This window comes from Drosophila yakuba, chromosome 3R (genome assembly GCF_016746365.2).
Source record: "Drosophila yakuba strain Tai18E2 chromosome 3R, Prin_Dyak_Tai18E2_2.1, whole genome shotgun sequence".
Taxonomy (NCBI): Eukaryota; Metazoa; Arthropoda; class Insecta; order Diptera; family Drosophilidae; genus Drosophila; species Drosophila yakuba.
In genome coordinates, this window is record NC_052530.2 from 12,982,775 (window position 1) to 13,005,092 (window position 22,318).

Genomic DNA, 22,318 nt, shown 5'->3' on the forward strand with positions numbered 1-22,318 from the left:
CTTGTATCATTATGTATCACTTAATCTTCGTATCACCGTGAGATGCCCCAAGCCACCGGACATCTGGCTATTTGGTGAGATTCTTGCGCTGCTCGGTGACATCCTTTTCGTTCAAGTGAATAACCCTTCGGCCGAAGCGTGCGGTCAGCTTGGAGAAGAAACCTACCCGAGAGGCGGGCTTGGTGTCGTCCGCGGATAAGGGCGGCGTCTGGTAGCTGTCCTCCTCCCCGCCGGCGCCACTTCCTGATCCACCGCCCCGTTTGCCATTACGAGCCTGGCCGAAATGGAAAGTTGCCCGCGCAACATTGTGTCGGGTGAAGGGTTTGTCGGAGGTCTTTTCCACGGCTCCCGCTCCAGGAATCCGTTCTAGCAGTCGACCGCCGATGGCCGGCGACTTGGGCACCACAAGTGGAGTGACCGCAGGTTCCGCTTTCTCGTACAGGGTCGTGGGTCGTCTGGAGGATCCCTGCGCTTGATTTGGAGTTTGAGCAGCGGGGTATTGGAAGCGCGGAGGAGTATTGGCCAGCTTTTGTGTCTGGGCCAACTGTCGCTGGGCACTCAGTAGCGTGGGCTTCACATCCATGTTGGCACTGGCCCTCTTTGACTGTGGCGTGTGCGGCAGACTCGAGGGCTCCGGACGTCCTTGGCCGCTCGAATGGTTGGTGGCCTTGCGGGCTGGTGTCCTGGCTGGAGTGCGGCGTGTGGGCTTGGCAGGCGGTCCTGTTGGCGGCGTCGAAGTGGGCGTATTGGGGGCATTTGCCAAACGCGGAGCGATGGGTCTACTCGAGGCGGAGGAGGAGTGGATGGGCGGATTCTTGTCCAGCGCAAGCGTGACATGAGCTATGGTAACAGTGGGCGTGGTGATATTAGGAAGCGGGCTACTGACAGATGGAGTAGTCAAGTCCACTGTTGGTATAGCCTCCGGTTTCGCACTGCGGCTCGAGGAGCGCGGCTTGGCCACGCCCAGGAGCATGTATGTGCAGTAGATGTCGTCGAACAGTTGCCCCTTCACCGACTGCTCCACATCCCGACGCTTGTGACCCATGCTCACCAGTAGATCGAACCGGGCGGCATCCTGCAGCTCCATGGGCTTCTCGCGAAACGCGCGCAATCGGTCGGTTTCATCGTGGCCCAGATTTATCCACTTATCCGACATCACAGCCGAAAGCGAAGTGCGCTTGGCGGGATTCAGGACCAGGAACTTCCTCATCAGGTTCTCGCAGTCCATGGAGATGTAGTAGGGCACACGGTATTTGCCCCGCAGCACTCTTTCCCGCAACTCCTTCAAGGTGCCGCCATCAAAAGGCAGCGAGCCACTGACTAGGGTGTACAGCACCACTCCCAGTGACCAGGCATCCACCTCCGGTCCGGCGTACTTCCGGCCCATGAAAAGTTCTGGGGCAGCATATGGTGGACTTCCGCAGAACGTTTCCAGCTGGGCGTTGGGATCGAACGTGTTGCCGAAACCGAAGTCCGCGATTTTAATGTTCATGTGCTGGTCCAGCAACAGGTTCTCCGCCTTCAGATCGCGATGAACCACAAACTTGCTGTGGCAGTACTGAATGGCGGATACCAACTGCCGGAAGATCACTCTGGCATCCCGCTCCCGCATCCTTCCGTTCTTGACCAGGTGGTCGAATAGCTCGCCACGACTCGCGTACTCCATCACCAGGTACAGTGTCCTTTCCGACTCGATGACTTGGAAGAGGCGCACGATATTCGGATGGTTCAGCAGTTTCATGATCTTCACCTCGCGGTACAGCTTCTGCCGAGCACTCGTATTGAGTTGCGTCTTATCGATCACCTTGATGGCCACTTCGCGACCGGTGGGCACATGGATTGCCAGCTTGACCTTGGCAAAGTTTCCCTTACCGAGTGTCTTGATGATCTTGTACACGCCATTGCCATTGCCGTACGACTGAAACTTGACATCCGTGCCTTTACTACTACAGGCACCGTCGCCCAGATCCTGGCCCGTTGCCAGAGTAGGCGTGGCTGGCAGGGCGGTGGCATTTGCGGTAGTGGGCGTGGCTGGCTGGGCAGTGGCGCCAGTGGTGACAATAGTACCCGTAAGATGGGATTCCGGATCGTTCTCCTTATCCGACGTTTTGTATATGTTTGCCGCTGTCATTGCTGTTTTCTCACTCTCCTTACCCGCAGAGAAGTCTAGAATACCCAAGCTGTTGTCCACGGACATTATAATACTAGAAATTTAGGAGCTCCTAGTCTGAGGCCGATTCTGATTGCCCAGGCGAAAGTTGCTCCTCCTATTCAGTGGATCTCCAAGTGTGCCGAGCACGCGTCGTTGGATGGAAACTATCGCCTCCCCTCAAGCTGTAATTGCTGGGTTTCGTCAGTCATCAGTCATCGGGGCCGTTGTTTGCACATCTGTTCTATTTCGTCACCCTCCCGACAGCCTGAGCTTTAAGATAAGAACGCGTGTTTGCAACCCTCAGCCACCCCAATACCCATGCATGGCTGATAAGCGACTCGTCCTGCTCCTTGCGGCAGGATCACTTTGTCTCGACGCACGACCGCATGAGTCGGTAGTTCTTTCAGGAGGCGCTATCAACAACCCCGTGCTTCATATGGCACGAGTCCTTTGTGATCCTTCGCTGCGATCGTGTGCCCCTGTTGTTCTTGTTTGCGACTGGCGAGGATATATCCCAGCTGGTGGTATTCGGTTTCCTTGGTCAGAGGAGAGGCGTAGCAGCTGCCTTCTGTTGAATGGAGAGAAGAATGATTCGATTAGATGTTGCGAGTAATCGGAATCGAGAATTTCATGGTTGCTTATTATAGAAACTCTGTATTGGGATAATTCCGTGTCTAATGAATGAAGCTAATAACAAAATTTACATATAATCCCGTATTACAAACTTTTTTTCAGTAAAATTTTGTTTTCATAACTATTCCCAAAATGTTTAGTCAGAATTTGAATAAACAATTTATTTTTGCAATCTTAACACAATTACTTCATGTTCAGCAGTGTTCCAGTACTTAAAATAATTTTGTGAAAGGGAAAGCCATCAGAATTATGACTAAATTATTATTCAAACGAATATTGTTATATGCGAGACTATATACATTTTTAGTATTTCTCTAATCGCTTAGAAAGTTCAAAGAAACATGTGAATATTATTACATTACAGTCACCAGTCTCATTTCTGCTCCTATCACATAGAATACAAGAGACACAGAAAAATTAAATATTTGTATATATTTTATGCTTTGAATTTGTAATATATTGAGGATCTATAAAACTATTTTTATAGGCCTTGCACCACTGTGCACTAAGTGATTGCTCTCTCCCCTAACAACAGATTTTCAATCGACCTGAAAAACTAATATTTCCCTTTGTGACAAAAAGTATTTTCTTCGGCTCTCTGTTCTTTCAATTATGTTTTTTGCATGTCCTGCCGATCCCTAGCTACACTCACACACGCGCACGCGATTACCTATGAGGAAACTACCCTAATGGGTTTTACCTACCTATGGATGTATTGTAAAAAGTGAAGTACTACAAAGGAACGGGTCCTTAATCTGCCTTTTCTTTTGGCCCGCTCGTTCGCTTGCAGTTCTCTCTTTTGCTTTGCGTTTGTGTAACGATTTCAGGTTTTCTCTGCCTGCTTCTTTGTGCGTGCGTGTGTTTGTGTGTGTGTTTTGGTGCCTGCGTGTCCTTGATCCTGCTGACTTGTTCTGCTCGTAACCTTTTCTCGTCATCCCTGCTTTGCCTTTTGTGTCTCGTCTCCTTTTCCTCCGGCTCTTCGCTTCCTTTTTCAGCTCCTTTGCTTGTATCTCTCTCCCTCTTTCTCTCTCTCTCACTTACGGCTTATGCATATGTGTGTGTTTTTGAGTTTCTGTGAAATGTTGAAATTTCGGAATTGCAGCTGCTACTTTTGGGTCTTTGTAGTTATTATTTTTGCCTGCTCTTCTTGTTTTGCTTCCCCCTATCATCTTCTTTTCTCTTTTTCGCAATAACAACAGCACAGATCTGTGGAAATTTGCCATAACAACAAGAGTAACAACAAGTACTACTTGGCTTGGCTTGGTTTTAATTCTGGGAACTGCTGATCTGTGATCTCTTCGTGGGCCAGTGATCTCTCCCCTTTTGCCGCCAAGTTCAATGCACCCCACCTAGGGATACCCCCACTTTTCCCGCCCCACACCAGTCCCCTCCCCCTCTCTCTCCCTTTTGATTTTCCCAAGATACCAACACATGTCAACATGTGCGGGTCTCCGTCTCCCATCTCGTTTCCCCCTTTTTCGCCTTTGTTTTTCTGCCTGCCCATGGGATCTTTGGCTTGTTTTTTCCGAATGCCTCTCCGCTCCTCCCTTCTGGTTTCTTCTATTTTGATTCTGGTTCTCTGGCCGTTCTTCTTTGTTTTTTCCTTAACCGATTTTTATCCGCGCCAGCACTGAGTCATCGGCGACTTTGGGGATCTTCAGGCGCCTCATTCTGTCTGGCACTCATTCGTTAACACACTTACTTTGCACAAAGCGATCAGATACAGATACAGATACATACAGTTGGTCCATTAGCTGACCTTAATAAAACGCCTCTTGTATCGAGAACCAAAGAACGCCCCCCTTAAAGACACATACAACAGACGCAAGATAAGGCATTTCGGTACCCAAGGGATACGGATACAATCTGGCTTATCTGGTGCCATGGATGCGAAACTCAGAAAACTCACAGTGACCACCGCGTGCTTGCTTAATTACACTCTTTACTTACGCATCGGTCCATTGGCGATCCCCCCTGGCGGCAATCAAAAACGAATTAGCGCTAATCCAGTCCACACAAGTGTCCGCACGCTGCGTATCCGTATCGTTGAGCGAGAGCGAACTTTCAGATACAAGGCGCGCCGTAGTACTGAAACGCATTGAGCGGAATATCTGAAGACAGGTCTTGAACGTCTGAGACGGGTTGCTGAGCGGAGAGCGAAGAGCCAAGAGCGAAGAGCGTCTTCTTGCGCTCTTCTTATGCTCTTCTTATGCTCTAACTCGCTCACTGCTCTTCCTCCATTACCTGCTCTTCCATCGCTCGCTTCTCATTCCCACTCATTCGCTGCGGGCTGCTCTGAAGGTCGTTTCCTTGAGCCTTTCTTGAGGTGTGACGTCACGGCTGCGAAGGGGAGGCGGCACTTCGGGTGCCTTCGTCCGTCCTCCTTCGTCATTGTTCGTCTTTGCGGCGAATTTGGCCTTTGTCGTGGTATTCGTCTTCGTCTTCGTTTGAGTTTCTTCATTGGTATGGGTTTTCTTGTGGTGGTGCTGTCGATGATTGTTTGTGTTGCCCCGTGTGTGTATGTATGTGTGCCATCGAGACTTCCCCATTCGTCGTCAACAGCTGGGTCGTCATCGTGTCATCGGTGTGGGAGTAGCCGATGGCCATATCTGTCTGTGCTGTCCGAGTGGTATTGGTGCACCAATAAGAATCGGCCAGTGGTTCCAGTGCTTCTTGAACAACAGCCCCAACCCCCTGTGCCCCCGTCTCCATCTCAAACCAATCCGTTGGAGCGGTCTGTTTTGGTAGGGAATGATTAAAAAGTCACCACAACAAATAATAATAATAATAAAATGCATTTCTTTTGGCCCGCAAAAATTTCTTTCATTTGGCATCGCTTTGGCCGGCTGAAAGGAAAAATTATAATGACAAAGTAGGCGACAAGAAGGGGTGGATGGGTGGGTGTTGGTCCGATTGTAGACGTAGACGATGATTATAATAACAGTTTTCTCTGATTTCTCCTCGATTCCCGATTCGTAGTCCCCTCCTTGAAGGCAGGGCTTAATTAAAAAGCTTTTGGCCATTCACTTGGAACAAAAATTAACCCTAACTTCAAGAACATTTCCATTCAGCGTGCATATCGTCTGAGTGCAAGAAAATGAGAACTTTTAATTCATCGCCATATTCAAGTACTTTCATTTGTAGAAACTTGAATTTCTTTTTTAATAAATTAAAGAGGTTAATTTATTTTAAAGAAATGTTTGTTTCAGTGCTTCTCTTGGCTTGGCAGTTGGAAACTAACAATATTCTCTTAGCTTTGAGATTCGAAATTGAAGGTGTTTTAGGAATTTTGGTGAGGGAATTTGCATTTGGATGAAGCAAAGAAGCCAAGACAAGTAGGCCACAGTGAAATGTTAATGAGGAAGCGGGTAATTCAGCATTCAGTCGATATGGCGGCTGCCTTTGGCAAAAGTATCTGCCAGATACACGTGGCACGCACACCAGCTGACGCCCCAAAAATAGGTTAACATAATGCGATTCCGATTTCTATTCCGACCGACAAATCACAGTTGGCCACCAGAGGACACGCGCCACCTGATCAGGATGCGATATCTATAAGGAGAGCTCTTTCTTCGGCAATATTTGATCGTGCTGAATGCGGAAAAAGCAGATTGCAACTGCAGCTGACTTCGAATGTGGACAAAAGGATCTTCGGCAAACAAAGCAGCCACAGGATATGCGATACAGCCACTTTTGCACATTGCCCCGATGAGTTATGGACTCCAGATTGCGGACCAGAAAAGGCCAGCTTCTTGACAGACAAATGCGGGTGCATATCGATTTCGACTTCGGAACGGCAGGAGCGATGACTTCTTGGACCGTGATCTGCATTTTTGCGTCCTTCTTGCCGCATCGCGAAAGGTGCAAAACGAAGGACGAACGTGCCGCAAAATCTGTGCGGCGACTTAGGTCTTTAATTGGGTTTTGCGTTTCACTGTCGATATTCAATAACAGCTGGCTCTCGGCTAAATACACAAATTAACCCATTCAAACAATGCCTTCTTGGAAAGTGTCAAATTCAACCTCCGATCAAGGACCAAACAATGGCCATCCAAATGAGGGAAACCGAAATGCATGCATATATCTGTATATATGTATATGTATATATCCCGGACAATAAACGAAGAATCACAATTTTCAGCTGTCAAAGGAGGGGGTAAAATCTCCCGATATTCATGAAGAAAACGGCTGATTTTCTCACAGTTTTCCCGGGGCGTTTTCGTCAATCATTTGTCGGCCACTTCAGCCCTTTGGTCGTGGCAAATCCTTTGCACTTACTTTGCATCGCCGTACTCTGGGCAGTTAGATCGTTCATTCATCTATTCATTCATCAGTCCGCCATCCCCTGCCCTCAGACGCTCTACCTGCCATTGTCAAAGAGTTTTCCTTTCGATTTGGTCGCAGTTCCACTGCTTTCTATGCTTTTTGTTATATTTTTGCATAGTTTTCCCGGCTTTGTTCCTTCCCGGGAACGGGGCGAAGACTGCTTAGGGATAAACAATATTAGCTGACTGAAGGATTTGCATTCGGCATCCCCCATTGTCCTGACGGCGACCCGAAGAATTGTCAATAAAAAAAATATTTTGCCCATGCGGCAGTTTGCCTCCATCTCCGCCAAATGCAACACTTCTGCTTTTGCCCACATGCGGAATAGATAATGATGGAACTAATCCTTTGCCTCTTACCAGAATCGCGATGGCTTTGCTTGCCTTGGATTGGCCTAATTGAAAAGCGGCGGCAATAACAGGGACAGGCTCAGAATAAGAGGCATCCGTATAATGCATTTCGGCACAGCAATTCGGAAAACTGAAATCTGAAATCTGAAATCTGCATAATGCAAGTGCATCATCTCATCTGTGCCATGTGTGGGTGCACAGAGAAAAACCTTTTGAAATCGAGTAATTATATCAAGCAGAGGAGTGAGAAAGTAAAGACAGGTTTATTGTGGTAAATTAACTTTGTATTTTAAGGATTTTTATTTAAACTACTAATAAATTTAAATTATATGATATTTAGGCTAGTTGTTCCTTGATAGTTCTTCCAAGTGTAGTTGTGGCCCATGTTGGAGGCGCCTGGGGACCAGCTTATTAGCGAAGATTGTCAGTCAGCCGCCGAACAACAACGGCAGCAACAACAGAAATTGATTACCAAATGTGCACGGCTTTTGAGTGGTTTTAGGCCTAAATGGGAGGGCAGGGACGGGGGGTAAAGGACGGATAGGCAGGCTAATAAGCACAAAAATCCACATAGAGCAGCAATTCCTTTTAATTGAAAATCTCGCTCTCGCGAGCTTCCCCTTTTCCCAATTTCCCACTTTTTTGTTGTTTTCATTTTCGCAATTTCTTTGCGGCTGCAGTGCGTTTAGTTGATAGGAGGGCGGGCAAAGAGGGGGCGTGGCTGCAGCTCCAAATGCATTCGATATTGCATTTTTTTCTCCGGCAACATGCAAGGATAATAAGGACTTTAGCCAGCTTGGGACTTTTTTGTTTTCGAGCTGTTTCATTTTTCTCTCTCTTTCTTTTTTTTTTGGACTGATTGACTTGCGAAGCGTCCGCTTAACCATCGCCTGCTGCCTCATATCTCACACCATTTGGCGTTTCGTTATCCTGGCGAAGTTGATTGCAGCAAGGACTTGCGTCTACATTGCGGCCCGAAAAATTGCATTGGATGCATTTGCTGGGCAAACAAACTGCCGAAACAAGAGTCATGAAAAAAGTTTAAGGGCCCCAAACTCGTGGTTCTCCCGCTCCGCGTAAGACTCGCTGCATGTGCAATGCATATTAGCCGAGTTGTGTCCTGAGTCCTGCGACCTGCGTCCTGCCTCCTGAGTCCTGCCTCATGAGTCCTGAATCCTGAGTCCTGAATCCGGTGCCATCCTCGGCCTGTGCATTGTCCTTTTGGTCGAGCGCCTTTCCCGCCTCCTCCCACGGCGTTGGGTTTTTTTCTGCGGCTGCCTTTTGTTTGATTTGCGAAATTGCAATATGCTGGCTGTCTGGCTGAACTCGTCTCGTCCTGGTCCTTCGGAGACCCCACCCCACCTCACCAACCCCCCTACATACGCAGGATAACTGCAGTTAGACTGCAGTGGAAGTGCAACCGGTTTTTGCCAGGACATTCCTATTTCGGGGTTAATATCTATACTCTTTGCTTACGCCCCTCTTCATGCTTATTAATTAATTTGAATTGTGTATACATTTTTTGTAAATTGTTTATAAATGCTTTTTAATCTGTTCACTTAATTTTAAATGGTTTTCAGTTCAACTACTTTTTGGTTGTTGTTGCTATTTTTATATATATTAGGTTCTTAATTTGGCTAATTATTACTAAACAAGTATCTAGATTTATTAAAGCAGTAACATTTTTTATTTGACCTATTGAAAAGTAGATTCTTACATTTGATTCTGACATCGTTCTTTAAGTTACAACTGCACTGCAATTGATTCCTTTAACTATAATATATTTACCCCTCGCCAACTCTGCAACAGTAGGCGGCTTGTCGAAAATTCACTTGTTCAAATGACAGATTATCCCCATAAATATTTTAATTTGATTCATTTGCAACCACTCGTAGTTCAACCCCCCAAAGCGCTGCAGCTCCTTCCCCGACATCAGGTTGATGTCCGGTCCCCCGTTTCCAGAAAAACCTTTTAATTCGAGTGCGTTTTTCATCATCAACTCCGCTCCATTCCTGCGCTCCTTCGCTCCCCAGTTCCCTGCCCCTTGGCCAGATTTCCGTTTAGGTCGTGGCGCACTGAAAGTCTTGAGGCTACGCCGGAGACCCTTCAACCGACTGCGCCAAAATGCACTGGACGTTGGTCACGACGCGGAGCAGAAATCAAACAATCAAACAAAATGAAATCGCCGGTCTGCCCCTTTTCGCTCCTCGCCTCTTGTATTTTCTCCCCAACCTGCTTCATTTTTTCTTCTTTTTTTTGATTCTGCTGCTGCTGCTCGCGAGTTTTTGTTGGCTTTGTTCTGCTGCTGCTTTTGTGCACACGCCCCCTCAAAGTCCAGTTTTGCAGTCATCAAGTTTTGCGCCCCCCTTCTCCTCGCGGGGGGTGGCAGAATATAATACCCCTCTGCTGGCGGGCTTCCGGCTGCCCATGCTTCTTTGGCATGTCTTCGCTTCCGTTGCATCCGTCCATCTTGCCCGTCGCCGCAGTGCTCCACTCCGCTGCAGTGGCTGCCAGACGAAGGAGCCACCCTTCGAGGACTTTTCCAAACCCCCCAGCAACAGAAGCAGCGGCAGCAGCAGCAGCAGCACCGAAAACTCCAACTCGCCCTCTATATATTTTATTTTTAATTAATTAATGCGAATGCAAAGTACAATTTCTACAAGGAAAACTTGTTTTGCAACTCGCTGGCAACCCTTTTGGGCTCGGGATCCACCCAGCCGCCCTTAGCCGCCCATTGCCTCCCATAGCCACCCCTGGCCACCCTTGGCCACCCCACCACTCAGACCACCTGGCTGTGGCGCCTCCAAATATGCGGCGAAACGGCCGTGTGGCAGGCTGTGAAGAAATGCAGTTAATTTACTCAGAAGTAGCAGGGAATTGCAGTGGGAAAAGCGGCTCAAGTGGGCGGAGGGCTGAAGAAAATTGCTGCTGCAGAAAGTTGCTGCTGCAGTTTCTTTTGTTTTTGTGTGCACGCCGTAATGTATGCAACATAATTTTTGCGCTCTTAGCTGCCGCTGGATGAATTTTTGTTAGTACTCAGGTGGGGGGAAAAATCCTGGGAAATGGAAGGAAAAACGCGAGGAGTTGCCTGGCTGGATATGCAGTCACCTCCTTTCAGGCATAGCGCGATATGTGTGTTCGTGTTTGTGTGCGTGTGTATCTGTATGTGCGATTTTCTGAGGTAGTTGGCGCAGTTGAAAAACTTTGCTCCGTAAGGTGAGTGGGGTTCGGAAAAACCCTTACAGCACTCGTTCTGTAGGCCTCCTCAGTTTTTCCAGGTTTTTATACACATATATATATATATATTTTTTTTTTTTTATTTCGGGGGCGCTGGAAAATGTTGCAAAAGTTATTTCTTCACGGGTTTGCCATGGCTCTTAATGAAATATCTGCATGGATGCGAGTGGATGCAGTTGGCAGCAAAGTGGTCTCCACGGGTTACTTAATAGGCAACAGCCAGCTCACTGGCCGGGTAATAGACTCCATACGTAGCTGCACAGGAAAAATATTTAAGGCGTTTTATACATTTATTTTTCGGCATATTTGTGACCTATTTAAGAAGCACGTAAATTCTTTGGCAAAGCGTGAGAGTTGAATGTAGAGTTAATCTTAGACAATAAAATGGCAATTAATTTTATACGATTATATCAGGCTTTTTCTATTTTTTGCGGTGTGGGCTTTAAGGCCGAATCAACTGTGGGGAATCGGGCTGAAAGTATCCGGCAGTTTGGCGACAGTTCAGCGACACGCTCAAAAGCCTCAAAAGGAGTGCGGGCACGTCTTTCAATCTGTGACTTTTGCGCCAGCAGCAGCGCCACCCTATGCAAATAGACGGCCCTCCACCTTGAGCAAAGTAGGATAAAAAGAAAATGCAGCAAAAACGCAGCTGCAGGGCCGAAAGGGGGGAATGGGGGAAATGGCGGTGGGCCGTTGCCGCTGCCGCTGCAGACACATTTTAATGATGCATGCAACAGTAAACTGCAATCAGATATGCGCACATCGTTAGTCTTCAGCATCAGCCGCCGTTTGTTGATTATCTTAGAATGGAGAGCACGGCAAGAAAGATAACCCATACGCCCCGTTGGCCGCTCAACCTGTGCACTTTCCGCATTGCATGGAAATTTATTTGCCGAGCAAATAAACTGCAGTCTCCTGTTTGCAAGAAGTCGGTCCCCGGATTCTTGGCCCCCACTTCCTTTTATCCAACTGGAAGGCAAAAGGATGGCGGAGGGGCAGAAGGAGCGAGCGAGGACGGTGCAGAGGAAACCCCTAACGGAGGCACTTTTTTATGCAACTTCTTCAGCACGAGTGGTTTCCCAAGTTGACGTTTCAAATGTCAATTGTGTGCTTAACTGCATTCTTTTGACGACTCCGTCGTCGTCGTCGTTGGCTTTCCTTATTTGCCCCGTGTGTGTGTGTGTGGTGTGTGTGTTCGCGTTGAGTTCCTCGGAGTAGGGCAACCCGTCTCGGTTCCAGAATCCTTCCCATTCCCAGGCTCCTGTCTTTGTCTAATTTTGGTATCTTTTTGTTGCAAATTGCGGCCTAAGCGGCCACGGGTGGCTAGGATGGGGTAAGAAGCGGAGAGGTGAGTGAAGGGCAGAGGTCTCCTTCTGGATATCGCCTTCGCTGCTAGTTGCCAGCTGGCAGGCACTTGCAGGGAGCACAGGACTACCACAATTGATCGACTATGTTATACTGTGTTTCACGTTCTATTAAAAGCACCTTATGTTGACATCTATGTTTTCTATGTGTTGAACTTACTGTAAGCAATCATACGTATTTTAATATTCTTTTTTTTTTTTTTTTTTTTTTTGCTTTTTTATTATTTATTGAATCTTCCCTTTGTGTTAAGAGACTAACAATAAGTGTTCAAATCTTAATCTAACTTAATTAACTTTCACTTAGTGATAGTTTTTTCATTAATGCCCTAATAAGTTTATTGCTGGGCTGGGAGGTCGTTGCGGTGCAGCCGGCTTTGACTGCATACTCGGATTAGTTTTCTTGCGAGGGGATTTGTATGGGTGGTCAGCTTTTCGTTATACTTCGTTTTTTTCTCAGCTATTACTTCGATTACTAATTTGATTTTTAGGTCTCTGTGTATGTTTTCGTTCCGAAGGTACCACGGCGCTCCAGTGATAATTCTCAGAATTCTTGACTGTGCTCGCTGAATAATGTCTATGTTACTTCTGGATGCGTTGCCCCACAGCTCGGAGCCATAAGTCCAGATAGGTTTTAAGACGGAGTTGTATAGAAGAACTTTGAACTCCAGACTAAGTGGAGAGCGAGCATTTATGAGCCAGTGGAGGTTCCTTGCTTTAAGTTTAAGATGTATCGATTTGGCTTCTATATGTTTGCGCCAAGTGAGCCGCCTGTCCAGATGAACACCCAGATATGTTACCTCGTCGGCTTGTGGAATGCATATGTTATTCAAGACCAGTGGTGGGCATGTTTGTTTGTTTAAGGTAAAGGTAACCTGCTTGCATTTTTGAACATTTATTGAAATTCTCCAGTCGGCAAGCCATCGTTCTACAGATGTTAAGTGTCGGGATAGGAGTGCGGTGGCTTTTATTGGGCATTTGGAGCGACTGAGTATCGCGGTATCATCAGCGAACGTGGAGGTTGTTAGATTGTAGTCTATGGGGAAATCCGCCGTATACAGGGTGTATAAGATTGGACCCAGTACACTGCCTTGCGGCACTCCAGCTTCGATTGCGCAATCGCGTGAAGTGCTTGTATCGCATCTTATTGCGAACACTCTGTTATATAGGTATGACTTCAGTAGCTTATGTGTGTTTTGGGGCAACAGCTTGATTATTTTAAACAAAAGTCCATCGAGCCACACTCTGTCAAATGCCTGCGCGACGTCTAGAAAAATGGCTGTGCAGTATTCTCGATGTTCAAAAGCAGTGCGAATTTCTGACGTGATTCGATTGACCTGTTCGATGGTTCCATGTTTTTCTCTAAAGCCAAATTGATGTGTTGGAAGTGTGTTGTTTATTCTAAGATGAGGGCTAATCCGAAGGAGTAGCATTTTTTCAAACAGCTTTGAAAGACATGTTAGTAAGCTTATCGGTCTATATGATGATGGCTGCGTTTTATCTTTTCCTGGCTTTGGAATCATTACTATGGTCGACTTTTTCCATTTTTGAGGGAAGTATCCAAGCTTGGCGATTGCGTTGAACAACAGGCAGATGTGAAGAATAGCACACTTTGGGAGTTCAATGAGCATTCTTGGAGTTATTAGGTCGTAGCCAGGCGATTTTCTTGGGTTCAGTTGCTCTTTGATAACCTTTGCTAGTTCACATGGTCGGAATTCAATGGGTTCTTGAGGATCTAGATTGGCTGCTATTAAAGGAGGGAGAATAAATGTGTTGGTAGAGGGATTTGGTCGGAATACATTTTGTAAATGGTCAGCGAAAGCACTGGCTCTTTCTTCATCACTTCGAAACCAGGTGCCAGAGGGACTTCGTAGTGGCATAATTGGCGCTATTGGAGTCTTTAGGTTTCTGTGAGCTCTCCAAAGAGGGTACTTAGTGCTGGTGGGAGAGAGTTGCTCGATATATGAACGTTGGCTGTTTTTTTCCTCTTGTTTGAGAGCATTGGTAAGCCTGCGTGTGGCTATCTTAAGCATGTGCTTTGTAATTGGTGATCTATTAGACTGCCAATCCCTTCGTAGGCGTCGTTTATCTAATACCAGTCGCTCGATTTCGCGATTAGTTTTGATGTAGTTTGGTTTTGCATACGTCACTGGCGGGGTTGAAGCCTTTGCAGCCGAAACTAAAATGTTTCCAAGAGTTTCCGTTGACTTGTCTATATCCTCCTTTGTAGATAATGCCGTCGTTAGTTCTATGTGTGAACAGACATACTTTTGATACCTTGGCCAGTTTGTTCTAAAATTTGTGAGTCTATACGGTGGGTCGACGATGTGGGGGCGAGTTAGCATATTTAGAAAAACAGGTGAGTGGTCTGAGGATAAATCTGCTAGTGCTTCGGCGGTGACCATGTTGCGGGGGACATGTTTAGTAATTGCAAAATCGATCAGGTCTGGGATTTTTCTTGGGTCTGCTGGCCAGTATGTAGGCTTACCCGGGGATACATAGTCTAGCTTGTTTTCTGGCTTCGTAAGCGCATTGTACAATTGCTTACCCTTTGGCGTCACAAGTCGAGATCCCCAATGGGTGTGCTTGGCGTTATAGTCACCCGCTGCGATGAACCTGTCACCTAGTGTGTTAAAGAATTCCATGAATTGATCCTCAGAGATTGGAAAGCGCGGTGGGCAGTAGACTGCGGCTAGAGTCGTTGAACCATTGTTGAGTTGTAAGGCTATGGACGTAGATTGTAAGTAGTTTTTGTCAAAATTGTTTAAGTGGTGGTGTTTTATGCGATTTCTGATGAGTATTCCAGTGCCTCCATGAGCTTTACCATCTGGATGATTTGTACCATAGAACAAGTATCCTGGTATATGAAAATTGTTTTTATTTGTGAGGTGCGTTTCTGATAGTAGCATTACGTCGATGTTTTTTTCGTAAATGAACTGTGTGAGCTCTTGTGTATGCCGTGAAACGCCATTTGCGTTCCACAGAGATATCCGTAGGGAAGCCATTATGGGGATTTTGAAGATACAAGAAGTTGAATCAGGATATTTTGGTTTTTCATGAGCTCTTGCAAAGTATTTTGCATGAACGTCATAAAGTCTTTCATGCTTTGCTGTAGGGATAGCATCATAGCTTCGATGCCACTTTGTTGTGTTTGTTGGATGTTTGTCGGTGTATGTTCGGAATGAGCAGTTCTTGTCGGTGGGGCGGGCACTTCTAGTCCGGATTTTAGGGCGCTAGCGAAAGAAATTGTTGGAGTAGTGCTTGGGACAGTTAGGGGTGGTTGAAAAATCGGTTGCGGAGAGTAGAAATTGACTTTGTTGTATGTATGTGCTGTGGCAATACGTTTGTTTAGGCGGCTCTTCAATTCTTTGTACACCACACAGCCTCTGTAGTTTGCAGTATGTTTTTCCCCGCAGTTACTGCATTTCTTCACAGACTTATCGTCCTTGTTTTTGGGGCAGTTTGCGGTAGTATGAGGTTCGCTACAGACAACACATACGGACTTAAGGGTGCAGTATGCCTTGGTGTGGCCGTATTCTTGGCAATTAGTACATTGAACTGGATTGATACGTTTGTGCGGCTCCTCCACGGTGATCCTCCGATGTAGCAAGTACTGTAAATTGTATATTGGGTGCACTTCGTTTTTCTTTAGTGCCTGGAGCTCTGGTTCGAGTTCTATTTTGAATAGTGGCTGCGGAACTTTGTCTTTGTTTAAAATATTAATAGCTGTCTTTGCAGAAAAGTTTTTGGCCTTCAGAGCCTCAATTATCTCAGCTGGTGTCACTGTTGCTTCAATGCCCTTAAGTACAACCTGTAGCCCTTTGCAACTTTTTAATTGGTATGTGTAGTAGTTTTTACCAGCATCATTTAGGTATTTAGTCACTATGCGGTGGTCTGCTTCTGTTTGGATCTGTAGTTTTATTTCATGAATATTTCCTTTTTTAAGTGGGATAATGTGGAATTTGCTGTCACCAATCAAAGCAACGAGTTTATTTACAAGTGCATTTGTACTTTGTTCTCGTATGAAAATTGGTGGAGGCCTGGTCTTTTTTGGTTCCCCTACCGTTTTTTCGTTGGGTTGTTCAGTCGCAGAATCAGCCAAGATAGCATATCGGTTTGAATTGTTTACTGCAGAGTTTTCATTGCCGTTGTTGGTTCGATTGATTTTGGGTTGATTACCTGCCTTATTGTTATGAGGGCTGAGCTTTCTCTTGATTTGGATGTAGCGATCCATGCCAGTCTGCACAGTCGAAATCGGCTTCTGCTTTTGTTTTGATTCTTCTTTGCGTGCATTATTGTTGTTGCAAACGGTCAGTGCTGCTGAATTATTTACAGCTGGCACAGCGATAATTAGTTGGGCCGCTGACGAAGTTGTTGTTGTGGTAGCAGTGACAGTTGCCAGTGAGGTCACTGCACTCGTTATTGCAGTGTTACAGTTACCCGGGACGGTCGTTTGGCGCTGCGAGAGGAGCGGGGTAGGAGAGGCGGTCTCTTCGCTCCACGACTTGTGAGCCGAAGCAGGCAGAGAGGGAGAGCAAGAACGCGGTCTGTCGTTCTCTGAGGGCAAAAGTTTCGAGTTAGTTGAAGGTGAGGGTGCTCGATCACCGATTTGCGGTGAGACGAAAGAAAAGTATGCATTGTTGCGTTGTAAAGAGAGCCGGCGCTCGTCTTGTTCACGTTGTCGCTGAGAACGTATGTCGTTTTGATTCATTGTTCTAAGTCCACATATAACAATTACCAGAACAATATGGAATAATTATTTATTTTAGTAAATAATTACTATAGTCAATAATTGTTAGTTGTGCAAACTGCACTTTACACTTTGTGTTTAACTTTCACTATACTGTTGTAGTTTTTAGAACTTGCTATTCGTAGCTTGAAAGAAACACGTCTGCACTCGCCGACGTTCGATTCCGAAAAAATATTTCGTAATAATTCTTAACTCCCTTTTAATATACTGCCCTTTTGCTGTTATTAGTTATTAGTTAAACAAACTTTGAAATGATTCTGAAGTCGTATATACCCCACTTGCAGCATCTGGGACTGGGCACGCGTAATTTCTTTTCTTTGGCTTTCACTTTGTTTGAGCAACGTTGCAGCGACTTTTGCCAAGTCGCTGGGAAAATATGCCGCATTCACACACACACAGGGCCACACACACACACTCTCGAAAGGAATAGTGGCCCAGAGTCAGCGAGTCAGACTGCAATCTTGCCTTCAATTAAGCTTTGACAAGTGCATTGCACACAGGAGCAAGGGGAGGGAGGGGAGGTGGAGTCTGGCTTGGGGACTGAGGAATGGGGGCTGAGACAAGGAGAAGAAGAAGTCGCAGGAGCTGCAAGCAGCCAGCTGCCTTCCACAAAGCGCATAAATATGAATGAAGGCAGGACGATGGACTCCTTGCCGTGAACTGGCCAAAAAAAAAAAGAAACGAGAAGTGGAGAGGAGAGGAGAAAACAGAAGGCAGAAGGCAGAAGGCAGAGCGCACTGAAACCGGCCAAAGAGCCCGGAGTGAAGAACTGTAGAAGGAAACGCAAATAAATGAATTGCACTTTTTCTTTGCTCGAATTTTCTTCTGGCGCCCCGTTTCAATGGGCCGCGCCTCAATGGCAGTGGAAAAACTTTGCATATTGTGTTTATTCTATGCCCGCGGAGATAAAGAGCTCCAAGCTCGCAGCTCCAAGCTCCAAGCCAGGTGGAAGTCGCAGGCGGAGGCAGAGGCAGCCTTTAATTAAGCGGGTCCAAGTCGCAGTCCGTTGGCATTATGCCCAGATAATGGCAAGGCCGAGCTGTAAAAAAGGGGCCAACGAGGGGCGATGGGTGATGGGGGCGGGGGAAGACAGATATGAAATGCAAATTATGCGGCGAATTGTGTGCTCATTAATTAAAATTGAACCAAACTGAGGCAAGAACGCAGCCTGAGAAAGAATGAGAATGCTCAGCCATCAAAGCACCAGCAGCATCATTAGAGCCCGTCCAGCTTAACCAGCCAAATCCTTAGTCCTCAGTCCATCCTTCCATCCTTCATCCTGAATACTCAATCCTCCATCCTCAATCCTCCTGCCACCCAAGGTTCTCTCTCACTGTCCACGCCACTGCACTTTGAGGTGAACACTCAAAAGTTTTTTCCCGCCACGGATGGGGGGCGAAAAATTTGAGAGAAATATTATACATATATAATATTACTTATGGTCGGGGGTCTGAGTCAAAATGCAAATCTTGCAGATTTTTAATTTCTTTTCAACGAAAATTTTATTTTCTGTTTGCATTTCTTGTTGTTCGCCCAGGACGTTGGCAGGACCAACCCTTTTTTATTTGCCATCCTGCCAAGGATCCTGATGGCCCCCTCCCCCGTTCCTCTCGAGATGGCGTGCTGCTTTTAAGCTTTATTATTATGTATTATAGATTCATATTATGCACTTTTTAATTTTTTTTTGTCTGACGTCTCAGGACTTGAGACTCTCCAGCCCGACAGCCCAAAATGAAATGCGTTTAGACACAGCGGTTGATAAGATGGGAGTGCTAAGCTATTCAGAAGTCGTGTATACACTTTTGATTTTATTTTTAAAGATACCTACCAAGTTTTAAAAAGAGTATATAATAAGTTAGTCTACTATAATGAGTAGTTGCTTTATATTCAGATTATTTTATTTAACATTTATTGGCTTGAGAACTAAAAGAGATATTTCATATTTCCCAAAATGTATTTTTACAACTTAAGATGCTTAGTACGTAATACCTCGCTACCAGTTAGGGTATTGAATAAAGTACTTCTTGGACTGGGCAATGCTGCTGCACTCAGACCTCGAATGTCCTTGCCAGAAGCCACCCTTCTGTTCGAGAAGTCCTGCAGTGTGGGTTGTCTTCTGGTTGCATTGCCACAAGTTGCTGCTCGAAATACCCACCCAGTGAGGCACGGCTCCTTTGGATGCCGCCTCCTTGTTCTTGTGCAGTGCCTTTCAAGACTTTTTGCCAGCCTTTCTTGGCAACATTTGGGGGCGGCTTTTGGGGTTGCATCTGTGAGATACATTCGCGTAATGAATTCGGCCTGAGGGTGGCGACAATGAACTTGCCTGCATTCGCCGCACCAGCCCCACCCCACCGAAAAATTGTTAGGGCGTTGACATGTCAGGGCGAAGTATTCCGAAAATTACTTGCAAGGCTCGCCGGCAAAAGGAAACCCAGAGCCAAAAAACGTAGTACTTCGGCGAGGAGAACTTCACGCATTGCTTGTCAGGAGGCCAGGAGGAAAGGAGGCCAGGAAGCCAGGACCTCGCGAGGGGGAGGAAAGCGGGTTTGTTGTCGGCCAGCTGGGAACCAAAACTGCCGATTCATGTAAAGCTATGCCGGAAAGCGCCTTGAAGCAGAACCAAACGAAAGGAAACCATTTCTATGCATTTGCATGGCGATCGCGGAGCGCAGATCGCTGAGATCACGGAAAGCGGAGGAAAAGGCGAGGGTGCGCTTTTCACACGGTTTGCGCGGAGGAAAAGACCCAAGGGTCGGTCATAATTTTTAATAATTTCCTTTGTTTAAATAGTTTTTCCTTCGGCATAACAAATTCCCACCGCCACCGCCACCACAGCAGTGGACAATTGAAGTGTTAGATGCAAAGATCCAATTGCCAGCAAGTGGCTGTAGAACAACACAGATACGCACAAGATAACTTGATTGCACTAATTTGACTGCTGCACCCAAAGAGCACTCTATTATATATGTGCATTGTTCCCATGGCGGACTAGTTTCATAGTTCCGCATCGGACAGTTCCCAGTTCCTTCTTCGAAATGCAGCCCAAGTTGAGGTCTCAACTGGTCTGCTGGGGGTTGCTTCAATCAACTTCTGACAAGAAGTGTTAAATCTGCACTCGCTGCAATTGCGGCTGGAGGCCGCTTTATTAGAATATCCGGCAGCTTAGGCTGCAGACAGCCTGTCTGCAGCAGCAGCAGCAGCACCATTACCATTATCACTATCTGCCCTGGTCCACATTGTCATAATTCATAAATCAACTAATTCTGAAGTCGTTGGGCCAGCACAACGACAGTAACAAATAGCTTCCTCCCCGCCCAAAAAAAAAAACACAGTACACAAATCTGTGACGAAGACAGTTGGTTTAAGTCGAAAAGTTCTCAGGCCTGGCAAAGTCAGGAAGAAGACGAAACAATTAAAGGGTTTCGAGTTGCCTTAATGAACCGCAGCCAGACAAAAGGTCAAAGACAAGACCATCATCGTCATCGTGAGCGTAAACAAAGGCCTAGAAGGCCCAAAACCAAAGGCAAACAAAGGTGGGCCCCCACAGCCAAACAAAAGCGAAAGGGAGAAGACGTCACGGCGGTTGCCTGCACTTCCTGGCAAGGAACAGCAGACAGAGGCTACAAGACGCCGCTGGGTTTCAATTACCAGGGTCCAAGACCCAAGTTCCGAGTCCCAAGTCCCAAATTTGAAGATTTCTCCCCGCTCCAAGATGAGTGACCTCCCTTAATTGAGCGTGAAGCGCTGCAATACTTTGACACCTTTATGACACGGACATGGACTTCGACAGCGCCATCCACATTGCATTGACATCGAAATGGATATATGGACAGTAGATATGGACTACAGACAGTGGACAGTGGCAACCCCCTAAGACAGACGGAACCGAACGGGCCGATGGACGACACTAATGAACATTAATGTTCGTATTGTGTAATGTCGCGACTTTAATGTAAAGTGCAATGAAGCAATGCAAGGCCAGGGGGTAGTAGTGCATCCACCGGATGCACTCATTAAGTGCTGCAGCCTTTGACTTGCGGACCCGAAAGAACTGGACGCAAATGCGAGCTGAGTTATGATGCCAGCTGACGAGCTGTCAGAAGCGTCATCCACAGCGGAGGAGGTGGATTCAGTGGGTTGGGCCACTGCGGCGATGGATTGCTGGAATGGGGTTACTGCCGACTGGCCGGCAAGTGGTTGTTAAGTCTGATTCACGGCTCGATTCGGAAATCAGCGGGCAGCACGTGTTCCCCTGCTCTTAGCTCTGTGCTTTCTGCTTTCTGCTTTCTGCACCCTGCTCTTACCCTTTGATCTGACCAGGGGCCACACGGCGTGGTTGGGGGGCTCCTCTGCCCCTTTCCCCCCTAGGTCCCACTTGATTTTCCTTCGCGTTGCGAAAACCATTTTCCACAAATTTAATTCCATTAATGTCGCAGCAGGAGCAACAGGAGCAGCAGTGTCGTTAGCTCATCCTTTGGGCCTCCTTTCACTGCTCGCGCTCCTCCAGCGGCCCTTCAAAGGTTCTTCAAATGTCAAGCGGCAAGAGGCCGGGCAGGATATTCTCCAGCAACTAAATTATCATAATGAATCTCGCAACTACTTGAGTTTTGTTTGCCCAAGCGGCAACTCAACTCGGTCCGAGGAGGGTTAAGCGATGGCTCTGCTCCTAACGATTTTTTAATTGAAACTGTCACTTGTCGAGGAGCCAAGGATGGCCAGGATCAGGATACAACCGCAGAGGGTGGACAGCCGCAAGAACGCTGGCTCCTATCCTGCTCATCCTCTACGGCTGAAGTAGTTTCCATTGCAATTACGAAGGAATTAAATGCAGTTGCAGGAAGATGAGTGGCGATGCGATGAGAACGACCCACAAATCGGTTCTAAAGTTTTCCAAGAATTTCATCTCCGATGCATAAATCAACAATTGTCTCTGCGCCACAGACATGGCCATTGTTTGATTAAGAAAATCTTTTCCATTCAATCCAAACACAACGAACTGGTTGAGAAGGAGGAGGAGCCAGCTGGAACAATGGGAATTGAATTTTATGCTTTACAAGATTTTATTGCGACTTTTCGACTCGACGCCTCAGCTCGATTCCCAGTCTGCTGCAGTTTGTTATAAAAACGAAAAGCGAAAGCGAAAGCGAAAACGAATCGCAGTCCGCCTTTATTAGCAGCAAATTTCATTATTCAAGTCAATTTGCCTCGGAGATGCCTCGAAAACTTGCTCGATAGTGACCCCCCACTTGGCTGGGCTCTTTGCATGGGTTCAATTGAATTAAATGCAATCAATTTGTTGATACGCAGATGAATTTAAACAAATTTAGCCCGAGAGTGTGCGGCGAGCGAGGCCAGCTGAGGATGACTCAGCCGCTTTGGTGTCCGGAGCCCAGGGTCCCATGTCCCCGGTTAGTCACTCCGGCGGGGCAAACGACACCCAAGTGCCGTCCAAGGCTCTGGACATGCAATCAGAGTCACCCCAACCCCAACCCCACCCCTTGCTACTCCG

At 46.7% G+C, this 22,318-nt stretch overlaps 2 protein-coding genes across 8 annotated transcripts in view; one reads left to right on the forward strand and one right to left on the reverse strand.

Annotated features, from left to right (window-relative positions):
- Window positions 1–22,318, forward strand: part of LOC6536629 (homeobox protein prospero) — a 75,434-nt gene that overhangs the window by 20,737 nt on the left and 32,379 nt on the right. The gene's annotated exons all lie outside the window — the stretch shown is intronic.
- LOC6536627 (MAP/microtubule affinity-regulating kinase 4) lies at window positions 62–4,882 on the reverse strand. Of its 2 annotated transcripts, none has more exons than XM_002097163.4 (2): window positions 4,736–4,882; window positions 62–2,720 (listed from the first exon to the last, which is right to left on the reverse strand). In XM_002097163.4, the coding sequence occupies exon 2, from the start codon at window positions 2,195–2,197 to the stop codon at window positions 68–70; it is 2,130 nt and encodes a 709-aa protein (XP_002097199.1). In that variant the 5' UTR covers window positions 2,198–2,720; window positions 4,736–4,882; the 3' UTR covers window positions 62–67. The 2 variants fall into 2 exon arrangements, with proteins under 2 accessions (XP_002097199.1, XP_039231895.1); XM_039375961.2 differs by lacking the exon at window positions 4,736–4,882 and adding an exon at window positions 3,490–3,508.